Source organism: Triticum aestivum, chromosome 5A (genome assembly GCF_018294505.1).
Source record: "Triticum aestivum cultivar Chinese Spring chromosome 5A, IWGSC CS RefSeq v2.1, whole genome shotgun sequence".
Lineage (NCBI taxonomy): Eukaryota > Viridiplantae > Streptophyta > Magnoliopsida > Poales > Poaceae > Triticum > Triticum aestivum.
This window is the reverse complement of record NC_057806.1, coordinates 404,156,201-404,168,217: the sequence shown is the minus strand read 5'-3', so window position 1 is coordinate 404,168,217 and position 12,017 is coordinate 404,156,201. Positions and strand designations below refer to the sequence as shown.

Genomic DNA, 12,017 nt, shown 5'->3' with positions numbered 1-12,017 from the left:
GATGGGTTGAAAAGAGCAACATCGCAATGCCTCCGGAACAAAAGTAAGAATGGAATGGGATGAACGAAGGGAAAACAAGAACTCGAGGGAGTACGCTTACAACAAAAGCTAGAACGGAGTTGTTGGAAAACCAACAACGAAAAGAATAAGCTTGATATGGTCTTATGGAATACATCTCAAATTATGAGGTGACAACCTGCCACTCACGGGAAAAAGAATTGGATTGGTAAGAACAAGGAGACGAGAAGCTAATTTCACCGGGAGGATAAATGAAGAACTTGGGTCATTTATAAGCACCATAATAGTAACAATCCTTAGGGAAGGCTTTAGGTGAAATATAACCCAAGATAACTCCAATGAAGAGATCGATGGGTTTAAAATACCTCATTCTTGATAAGTTGTGAATCATGAAACATGAACTCAAAATATCAAGAATGACATAGCACCACCTTAAATGGTACGGAAGAAAGAATTGCACTCCGGATTGCAAGATGAAGAATGCTTGAGTTCCTCTGAAAAGAATCTCGATGAAAAACTTCGAGAAGGAATTAAATCCTCGATGAACCATCAAGTAGAGCCTTCATGAATAACCCCGGTAACAAAGGGATAACGAGAAGAAAGAGAAGTTGGAAACACAAGGTGAATCCTTGCAATGATTGGATGGATGTTCGTGATGAAATAAATTGAGAGAGCTTGGAACTCCGGAAAAGAAAAGATGAAACAAGTGAAACCGAGAATTTGATGAGCCTCCGGAATAGGGAATTGAGTTCACTCGATGAAACAAGAATAAGAATTACGTTATGCATATCCATCACCAATTCAAATTGATGACAAGCAATGGAATTGGCATACTACTTATTCTTGTTGAAAAGGATTAGGAGAGATGTCGATAACTTGATAAGGTCTTCAACGAAACACCGGTAGGATTGAAAATGAACGAAGTAAAGATAAAGAAACACCGGGAAAAATTAGCAAATGAACGAAGATACATGAAAGGGTTTAGATCCATGAGAACGAAGAGATCATGAACTGATTAGAGGATATTCGAACGATGCACCGGTAAGATTTGGAGAATGTGAGCTGCCAGCTGAAATGAATAATAATGAGATGATGGCCTCCGAAGAATCAAACTGAAAAGACACCTGAATTTGCACCGGATGGGTGAAAAGAATAGTCACAAAGAAAACAATTATGAGAGGAAGACATCAAGCTAGAACCACGAATCTTGAAAAGAATGGCGCAAGATTTAAGAGAAACTCTTCTTCAGTCTTCAAAATCTGAGAATGACGATGAGAAACACCACCAAATTGTTGAGATACTCCGCGATGAAAATTAGAAAGGTTGAACCAACGATGAAAAGAAAAGAAAGATCTTGGAGAAAAGCATTTGACTGATGATAATTCATTCTTACGTCAAATTTTAAAAGATTTGAGAATAGCTCCGGTAAAATAAGAGGAGTCAGGTAAGATCCTGGAAAAAGACATGTGGGTTAGGGCCCACTCAAAAGATACACCGTTGAAATGATTTAGAAGAGAGGTTGCACCGGTTGAATTAAATGGCTAGAATGAGATAACAATCTCGAAAGAGCTTGAACGATAGCAGAGTGTAAGCACGAATCTTCGGGATATCTTGAGCACTCCGGAAAAATTGAATAGCGAGAAAAGAGGAGCACCGGCATGAGAAGGTGTTTGAAACGAGGAAAGAATATGATCAACAAAGATTGAATTGGATTCACCGGAGAAGAAAAAGAATGAAGAATGATTAACTTGAGACTCCGTTAGCATCTTCATGAGCAACACCGGGTAAGAACATTGACGGAAAGGAATGGAGAGACTCCTCATCAATAAAATGGATACTTGATGAAGAAATCTGAGTCCTTGAAGAAAAAGGGGTGGGTGGGTGGGAAAACAAAGGCAACTTGGAACGAATGAAGCAAACACCGTTGAGAAGAACTTATAATTGATCTTGGTAATGTTGAAATGATCGGATGCACTTGAAAAGAAACGTGCTGGTGAAAAGGATTGAGATGACAATCTCGATTATCAAGAAGGATTGGTATTCACATCAGAGTATGAGAACATAGCTTAGGAAAGGTATGGGATCAACATTTGACTTCGAAGCAACTCGAATACCACAACTCAAAACAAAACAAAGGATTGGCTTGCAAAATAAGCCGGAACAAACATATGATAGAGATTTCGTCCGAAGTTTTTGTGGTGGGGCCTACACGGGCTCGATCGTACAGCACCATCATGTACAAGGCAGTGCACATGACATACGAAGCGTCCCCGAGTCGGCATAGCCAAGGACTCTTTAAGACACAATGAGACCACTGTAAAACCAACCGTGAATAGGCGGACCACTAGACATCGAACCCCAATTTCATATCATATATCTGTCGAAAAGATATCCTAAGAGCTACTTGAATTCCCACTTATAAACTCCCGAAACTTTCCGGTTATGCAATCAGGTGTTGGGGACACAGGGGAAGCATAATATCTCACCCAAAACTAACAAATCCTACATCCAGCTGTATCCATCCTTCAACACATAACCAAGAAACCTTCAGAAATCATCTACCCCAACCTTCCAAAAGCACCCGTTATACAAGTTATGGCAATACTCCCGAACTCCCGCCCCAGTATTGGGTGGCGTCGAGGTTATCTCACCAACAACTGCATAAAAGAGATTTTCGATGTCGGCGAAACTAAACTCAGGTATTCCAGAACTGCAACGATAAAATTGTGACGACAACACCTCGGAGCTCAACTCCCCGGGACACTGCCACAACCCCTAAATGTCAGGAGGCACCAAGAACAATGTTCTCGTCACAAAACCATCGGAACGATTCCAAGATACCCGCGTGATTCTAAATTTTTTTAGTGAAATTTGAGAAGAGAAGAGTCAAAAATCTATGTCAGGATGCCTCACCAGAGCGATGAAGGGACTGGGGAGTAAAAAGAATTCCTAAACTCTCCGATATATATAATCCTAAATGACTCAAAACATTTCTAGACTCAATATCGCCAGCGATTCGATCAAGCAGGGGGCTCCTAAGGTCGGGGAAGGCTCTGATACCAACTTGTAACGCCCTCGATACGGCTATATCTCCCACGTGTCGAAGCATGACTTAGAGGCATAACCGCATTGAAAGCAATGTCGCAAGTGAGGTAATCTTCACACAACCCATGTAATACATAAGGGAAAGAGATACATAGTTGGCTTACAATCGCCACTTCACACAAATACATGAATAAAGCATTACATCAACCAGATACAATCAAGGTCCGACTACGAAACCAAAATAAAAGAAGACTACCCCAAATGCTACACAGATCCCCGATCGACCCCAACTGGGCTCCACTACTGATCAACTGGAAACGGAACAACAAAACGAACACGAACTTCATCGAGCTCCTCCTTAAGCTCGGTTGCGTCACCTGCTCGGTAACATCGGCACCTGCAAACTGGTTTTGGAAGTATCTGTGAGCCATGGGGACTCAGGAATCTCACACCCTCGCGATCAAGACTATTTAAGCTTATAGGTAGGGTAAAAGTATGAGGTGGAGCTGCAGCAAGCGACTAGCATATCTGGTGGCTAACATATTCGCAAAAGAGAGCGAGAAGAGAAGGCAAAAGCAAGGTCGAACAACTATGATCAAGAAGTGATCCTAGAGAAACCTACGTCAAACATTACTCCAACACCGTGTTCACTTCCCGGACTCCACCGGAAACAGACCATCACGGTTACACACGCGGTTGATGTATTTCAATTAAGGTCAACTTCAGGTTTTCTACAATCGGACATTAACAAATTCCCATCTGCCCATAACCGCGGGCACGGCTTTCGAAAGTTCATAGCCCTGAAGGGGTGTCCCAACTTAGCCCATCACAAGCTCTCACGGTAACGAAGGATATTCCTTCTAGCAGGAAGACCCGATCAGACTCGGAATCCCGGTTACAAGACATTTCGACAATGGTAAAACAAGACCAGCAAAGCCACCCGAATGTGCCGACAAATCCCGATAGGAGCTGCACATATCTCTTTCTCAGGGCACACCGGAGTGTCCAAGGTTCCGATAGGCCAGCCCAGAGTTGCCCCTGGTGGCCACCGGCAGCTGACAGGTTGGACCAACACTCAGAGGAGCACTGACCCGGGGGTTTAAATAAAGATGAACCTTGAGTCTGCAGAACCCAAGGGAAAGAAAAGGCTAGGTGGCGAATGGTAAAACCAATGTTGGGCCTTGCTGGAGGAGTTTTATTCAAGGCGAACTGTCAAGGGGTTCCCATTATAACCCAACCGCGTAAGGAACGCAAAATCCGGGAACATAACACCGATATGACAGAAACTAGGGCGGCAAGAGTGGAACAAAACACCAGGCATAAGGCTGAGCCTTCCACCCTTTACCAAGTATATAGATGCATTAATTATATAAGAGATATTGTGATATCCCAACAAGTGAACATGTTCCAACAAGGAACAACATCTCCATGTTTCAACAAGGAACAAACTTCAATCTTCACCTGCAACTAGCAACGCTATAAGAGGGGCTGAGCAAAGCGGTAACATAGCCAAACAACGGTTTGCTAGGACAAGGTGGGTTAGAGGCTTGGTTCAACAATATAGGAGGCATGATAAGCAAGTGGTCGGTATCGCAGCATATGCATAGCAAAAGAGCGAGCAACTAGCAAGCAAAGATAGAAGTGATTTCGAGGGTATGGTCATCTTGCCTGAAATCCCGCAAGGAAGAAGAACGAGTCCATGAAGAAGTCAAACGGACGTAGACGAACGGGTCCTCACAAACACGATGTTACCGGAACCAACCCGAAGAAGCAACACTGGAAAGAAGCACACAACATAGTAAACAACCAACACATGAACATGGTATGATATGCGGGATGCGGTATGTGATGCATATGCATGATTTGGAAAGGAATGATTGAACCTGGCCTCAACTTGGAAATCCAAGAGTGCCACTGGAAAGGTGAGGTGATTTCGGTTAAATCGATATAAAGATCACCGGAATCGGATGCACGGTTTGGAAATGGCAAGCAAAACAAGTATGGCACCGGTCTGCGATAAATAGCAAGTAGCCATCTAAATGCATCAAGTTAAATATGCTACAGCACTCAAACATGGTAACAAAATACATGGTAGGAATACACTCAAGAAGATTAACAAAAGATGAACACTGAGTTACGGCTAAATCATCCATTAACTGGTTCAAACAAGCATGGCAAAAGAGCAAATGATAACAGGTTTCAGACTTGGTGAAATTAACACAAGTCTGGAATTTATCATCGGGAAGCACACTTTAGAGCATGAAAACTACATGCTACAAGAACTTAACATGGCAAAGCAAGGCATGACATGAAGCTACTCAAAGCACTTAACAAAAGTCCCTTAGTGATCTTGAGCCAAAAGGGATCAGAAAAAATACAATTGCAAGCATGTGAACATGGCAAAAACATAAGCAGATTCAGACTTAGTGAAAAACTAGAGCATGCAAAACAGTTAACGATTAGGCATGTTTACGAGCTCGATGCACTCACTACAGAGCATGGCATGACAAACTAAGCGTACACCCATCAAGAAGACATGGCATAGAAGCTAGACATGGCAAGAACAACATCATAGCATGCACGGATCAATAGCAACATCCTCGGCAAAATCGCTAAACATGTCAACAATCTGCCAGGATTCACGATATAGCAAAAGTAGAGCTCGATTGACTCAAGCTAGGGTGCTCCATAAATGCAAACAAAGACATGGATGGATAGGGCACCACAATGTTAACAAATCATTCTTACTGATCATCCTCAAAAGAGGCACGTATCACTAGGAAACAACATGAACATATGGCATAACGACAAAATCAGGACAAGGACTTAGTGAAAAACTAAGTCCCTGAAATCAGCATTACCGATTACGCTACTTTGCAAGCTTGTGATAGTCACCACACATATCAGAAAAATACATGCAAGCACCTCTGTAAAGATGGCATGGCATATAACAAAACACATGAAGAGCTCAGGGTCATAGCATGCACACATAAATCATGGCAAAAATGACAAAATGCCATTTGCTGAAACAGATCTAACAAATTACTCACATAGCCCTCTTCCAACAGCATTTCAGGCATCACGATGAGCTCAAATGAAAATGATGCAATGAGATGAAATGATGTACTCGTCGAGACGAACATTTTGATATGCTACACGCACGAATCGGGGCAACGGTGACAGAGTTATGATGCGATGAAAAGTGCACAAAAATTACTGAGATCTGGGGACTTAGCCATATCACCTAGCGGAAAAAGTCAACCCGAGACGAGACGGAGCAGGACGGAGGGATCCGGGTCGCGGGACGGAGTGTTTGGATCGGGCACCCGGTGGATCTCGTCCACCCCCGACGAGAACTCACCGGAGTTGGCCAGAGGGACGCCGGAGACGGAGAAGGAGGCGCGGGGGCTCGCCGGAGTTGCCCCGGGCGGTGGATCCGGCGACCCAAGGCGGCGGCGCAGCTGAGGTCCGACGGCGGAGACGGGCGGCGGCAAGGTCGCGTGGTGGAGGTGGCGGCCGGCGGCGAGCGCAGCGGCGAGGAAGCGCAGCGGCGACGGGCGGCGCGCGGTGGAGTCGGCGGTGGTGCGGGGAAGGCGCTCGGGTGGCGGCGGTCGGGCCAGGCGCGGGGCACGTGGTCAGGCTGGGCGGGCCGGCCGTGGGCCCGTAGGGCCACTGCGGCGCGGGGGAGAGAGGGGACGCGCGGCAAGGTGACGTGGAGGGCGTCGGTTGGTTGTGGCGGCGGGGTGAGCGATGTGGCGCGACGCCATTGGACGGAGGGACGTGGCTGGCAGACATGTCCGGCGCGGAGATGTATGTCCGGTGGCGCGAGGACGAAGGGATCTAGGGTTAGGGGCGAAATAGACCCGGGGTTGAAATGGAGGGATCTATTTATAGAGGTAGAGGGAGCTAGGAGAGTCCAAATGAGGTGCGGTTTTCGGCCACGCGATCGTGATCGAACGACCGAGATGATGGAGGAGGTTTAGGTGGGGTTTGGGCCAAATTGGAAGGATGTTGGGGTGCAACACGCACGAGGCCTTTACTGTCCCTCGGTTAACCGTTGGAATATCAAACGAAGTCCAAATGGCACGAAACTTGACCGGCGGTCTACCGGTGGTAAACCAAGGCCGCATGACAAGTCTCGGTCCAATCCGAAAACGTTTAACACCCGCACACGAAAAGAGGTAGAAAGAGACACCGGGTGACATAGGAGCGCCGGATTGCAAAACGGACAACGGGGAAAATGCTCGGATGCATGAGACGTACATGTATGCAAAAGAAATGCACATGATGACATGATATGCAATGCATGACACGCAAGCAAAGACAAGGCAACAACAGCGAATAACTGGAGGACACCTGGCACGTCGGTCTCGGGGCGTTACATGTGATCCCTCCACACTCCTTGAAACTTGTTCGAGTGTTGCCCTTGCACAAGCCTAGTATAAAGAGACTTGATCAAAAACTTGTCGGAAGCAGGATGGAGACAAACCATGGGATCTTTAGTCGACAAGAGCAAAGGAAAAGTGTAAGAAATATGCCCAAGAGGTAATCATGTGATGATGTTTTTTTCATATGTATTCATGAATTATTTGTATTGTCCTTCGACATCATCACCAATATGTATCAATAAGTATGATGATTGTTCTAATGGTCCCTAGTTGATAAGGTTACTCATTTGCTTACTATGTTTCATAAGTCATGGGCATAGAAATACCAACCGACAGTATGGACTCATGGATGGGGTTCACTGAGTCGGACAGATCCCCATTGAAATGCAACAAGATATTGTCATTTGTTTGTCTTAGTCACATTATATGCCATGTTCTACACCTGACATCCTCGCTTGTTCTTGGGATGAGGATTGACTGACTTATGGTCTATCAAACGCTACTCCATAACTACATAGTTATTAAGTTACCTTTCGGGCTATACATGGTTGGTCGAGATCGGATTCGACCCTCCGACTTGGTTTTGATATTCAATGGGCCCTCCTGAGTGATCAATTTCGGAAAGCATAGTCATGCGATTTGTGTTAAGTGCTAGCCTAGTTCGGAAATCTGTATCATAGCTAGAGAGAGGTTGAGTTGCCAACAAGGGTGAGAAGTACTCATCTTGAGCTTGACAACACGTACAAGGAGGCAAAAGAAATAATGCATATGACACATTGTCAAGGTTCATCAATATGACTTTGTGCACACTTGGAAGTTGGCACGTTCTGCTAGGAGCCGCAACCAGTTATCGACTCAGACCGTGTCCATGTATATGTGAACCTATTGGGTTTCACACTTAAGAGACACGAACCCACTCGGATTGGATCCGAGTGGAATTGGGTGTAGAGTCCTAATGGACCTCAAGTGTTGAGCACATCCCAGGCGTCTATAGAAGTGGAGGGCAAGACCTTGGAAAAAGTTCGACAATCCCATGAGCTAGCCGCCAAAACTTCCATGCCCACGTCATGGGATCATATCTAATAGTCCATCACCCGACACTCCTTCCTGCACGTGCGAATACCTTGGAGGCATTGCACCTGTGATGCTAGGATGAACCATTCGAGGGCACCATAAGGAAATGTTCGAGGGATTTGCGAGGAGGAGACAACAAGCGCGCATGCCAACTCTCCTCCCATTCTCGTGACTGCATGTATAATGATAAAACCAGATCCCGTGATCTATCTTCCAGGTGGATCAACGACAAGAGGATCATCAACTAGGAAATACTTGGCTTTAAGCAACTCTCCCTAGATAGAGCCGAGGGCATCATGGTAAATATCTTACCCCCACTTCATAATAAGGCATTTGTTCATGATGGAGGTGTTAATGATGCCCAACCCCTCAAGATTCTTAGTTTTGCACATAAGCTTCCATTTAATCATCATATACTTCATCCTATTATCAACAGAGTTTCAAAAGAAAGCACTACGATGTTTGTTGAATCTTGAGTGACCTCGAGAGCCGGTAGAAGCCCACGGTGCACATGGGAAGACTGGAAAGGCAAGGGTTAATAAAGGCTCACTTTAAACACCCCCCCCCCGGTATTATAGGTACCCCTCCAGAGGGCCTCAAGTTTTGCTCAATACGAATGAAATTTGCTGCTTTAAGCTTTATCGACAATAGGGGTACAAAAGAAACATATATGGGAAGGAGCCGAGCTTACAATTCAAATGATTAGCTACACGATTTTGTTTAGCAGCGGGCAACCCATAACGATCGATTTGCTTGTGCTGAGGTTAATCTTGAGACTAGACATGGCCTAGAGAAGGATAAAATTAAGGTTTGCAAGGTGCGTATCGTGTTCCTCAATGAGAATAATGATGTCATCGTTCCCATTCAAGGCCCCATTTGGAGTTATACATCGACGATACTAGGCTGAATTATGAATCGGCCATGTGGATTAGTCCATGGATTATTTATATCTTTATTTTTTCCACCCTCACATTCACACTTGTCACAATGGGAGTAACTTCAGCAGTAACATCGAGTCCAACTCAGCAAATTTGCTTATGTGCCAATGAGTTATTGAGGAGAGATGTAGTTGTAGTAACTTAGCTAGTTACTGGAACATCACATGTGCCAATGCAATATGAGTCTATAACATAATAAATGAAGCTTTGCATGTTACCATGCTTATGTTACTACCCACTACTGTATGAAGATAGTAACATAGTCTAAGGATATGTGTATATTATTATTATATGTTACTCTTCATTATGGCTAGTCTCAAAGCTCCGTTTGGAGTTTTGAAACTCGGTGCCTGTTTCTCTCTTCTATCGTAATGAAAAGGCAGCGCTACGGCCGGTTGCTCGAAAACAAACATGCATGTTGATGCTCATGTGCACTTTGAAGGAATAGCTTCGTCGATGATCACTCAATCATGAGAATAAATTCCACATTTAATTGGTTATTTTATTCAATAAAATATTGTTATGGGCATATACAATCTAGTCGACTTAGGAATTGCTATTCCTCAGTAATACTATCTGATAAAGGTCTTCTCACCAATTTATATTTGCACGAATCTTGATTCTACATCACATAGTTCTTGTGGATGACATAGAAATAATTATTTCTCAGTCACATGAGATGATGAGAAAGACCAGAACCAATAACAAATCCGCAGAATCATCCGATATACGTAACCAGATACCAAAGTTCCATGTTGACATTGATCTTTATTCGCACAAAACATCACACCTAGCTATTTTACAATAGGTTTCCGGACTTGCTACATTGCTCATATTTCTTCATTGCACATAACTACTTGCCACCAACGTGTGCCCTGCTAGCCTTGTCTGTCGGCTGCCCAGACAGCTCGCTAATCATCTCCTCCACCATTTTCCACGACGAACCACCTGCGGACATGGCGTGTTGTGCCTGCCCCGCCAGAACCGCCGCGTTCTTCACCGCCGACACCCTTGTCTCCCCTAACATTATCTCCCTCACCGCCCTCGAAACCTCCTCACCCTTGACCAACCCTCCGGTAGACCTGACCCTGACACCGACCTTAAGTTCATCAACAACCAGCTTCGCGTTGAGAGGTTGGTCAAACATCATTGGCCACACCGCCAATGGCACGCCGGCGCACATGCTCTCCAGCACCGAGTTCCATCCGCAGTGGCTTAGGAATCCTCTCACGCAGTCGTGCTGGAGGATGGCCGGTTGGTCCACCCACCCTCCCATTACCATGCCCCTTCCTTGGACGCGCTCGTGGAATCCTATGCCGAGGTCAGAACTATCGTCCCGCACGGCCCACAGGAAGTTCACCTCTGCCTCTTCCAGCCCTCGCGCCACCTCCTTGAGCTGCTCGTCCGACACCGCCAACAGCGTCCCGAGCGCGACGAAGAGCACGGACTGGCCGGCGGCTGCCTTCTCGTCCAGCCACCGCAGCCATGAGGACTTGGAGTTATGGACTTCGCCGACGACGGTGGAAGAAGGTTGCCGGGCTAGGCACAAGGGGCCGATGGGCCAGGCCCTGGGCCCGACGTGCCGGTCCCAGTGATCGATGTAGCTGCTCTCGAGGTGGTGGAAGGTGTTCATGATCACGCCGCGGCTCCCGGCGACCGCCATCGCCATCTTTGCGTCGAGGACTATCGCCGGCAGGGGCAGCGGGGGGATATCGGCCAGCAGGAACTGGACGTGAGGGAACTCCGGCACCGTGTAGGTGCCCGTGGCGCCGCCTGTAGCGTCGCACTGCGGAGGCCCACATCCTGGCTTGTCGCGCACGAACGCCTCTCGCATCACGTGCGCGAACGCGGATGTTCCCAGGAACGACAGCCTCGGGACACCGAGCGCGCCGGCCGACTCTCCGGCCCAGTACAGGAACCCGTCGGCGACGAGCAGGCTGGCGGCGGGACGCATGGCCGCGAGCGCCTCCTCGAAGCGCGGCCGCAGCCCCGTCGTGGCCTCTGCGAAGGCGGCGAAGGAGGACGCCGACGCAATACCCTCGACGTTCTCCGCACCCTGCGAAGCGCGGCCGTCCCCGTCCGGGAACGGGAGCTCGACCACGTCGACGCCGTCGGGCAGAGCGGCACGTACGAAGGCCGCGTTGCCCGGGGTGGTGAAGAAGGTCACGGTGGCGAGGCGCCGGCGTAGTAGGAGGTGCGCCAGGTGGGTGAGCGGGACGGTGTGGCCTCTCGCCATGAACGGGAAGATGGCAACGTGAGGGAGCTCACGGCCGGCATCATCACATGGAAGGGCAGCAGTAGGAGCCATGCTTCTCTGCTTTGCTTCAGCGCCTTGGAATGGGTGTGGTGGTCTGTACCGACTACACTATTATATCAGTCCGCTGTATACATAGAGGAGGGAGAACCCGCAAATTGTCACCCCACTGTCATCAAAATAAGGGCGTCTTTGACCAAACCAGCAAATTTGACCCTCATAGCTGGCAAACTTCGCTGAATTACGAACGGTTTCTATAGCAAGTTTAGTTGTAGTGGGGTGACAATTGTTGACAAATAT

At 46.9% G+C, this 12,017-nt stretch overlaps 1 protein-coding gene across 1 annotated transcript; it reads right to left on the bottom strand.

Annotated features, from left to right (window-relative positions):
• Positions 1-10,217: 10,217 nt before the first annotated feature.
• Positions 10,218-11,794, bottom strand: LOC123107013 (UDP-glycosyltransferase 90A1). Its single transcript, XM_044529025.1, has one exon. The coding sequence runs from the start codon at positions 11,769-11,771 to the stop codon at positions 10,317-10,319; it is 1,455 nt and encodes a 484-aa protein (XP_044384960.1). The 5' UTR covers positions 11,772-11,794; the 3' UTR covers positions 10,218-10,316.
• Positions 11,795-12,017: the final 223 nt, after the last annotated feature.

Coding starts and splice junctions, on each gene's coding strand:
- LOC123107013 (XM_044529025.1), bottom strand. CDS start 11,771: ATGGCTCCTACTGCTGCCCTTCCATGTGATGATGCCGGCCGTGAGCTC.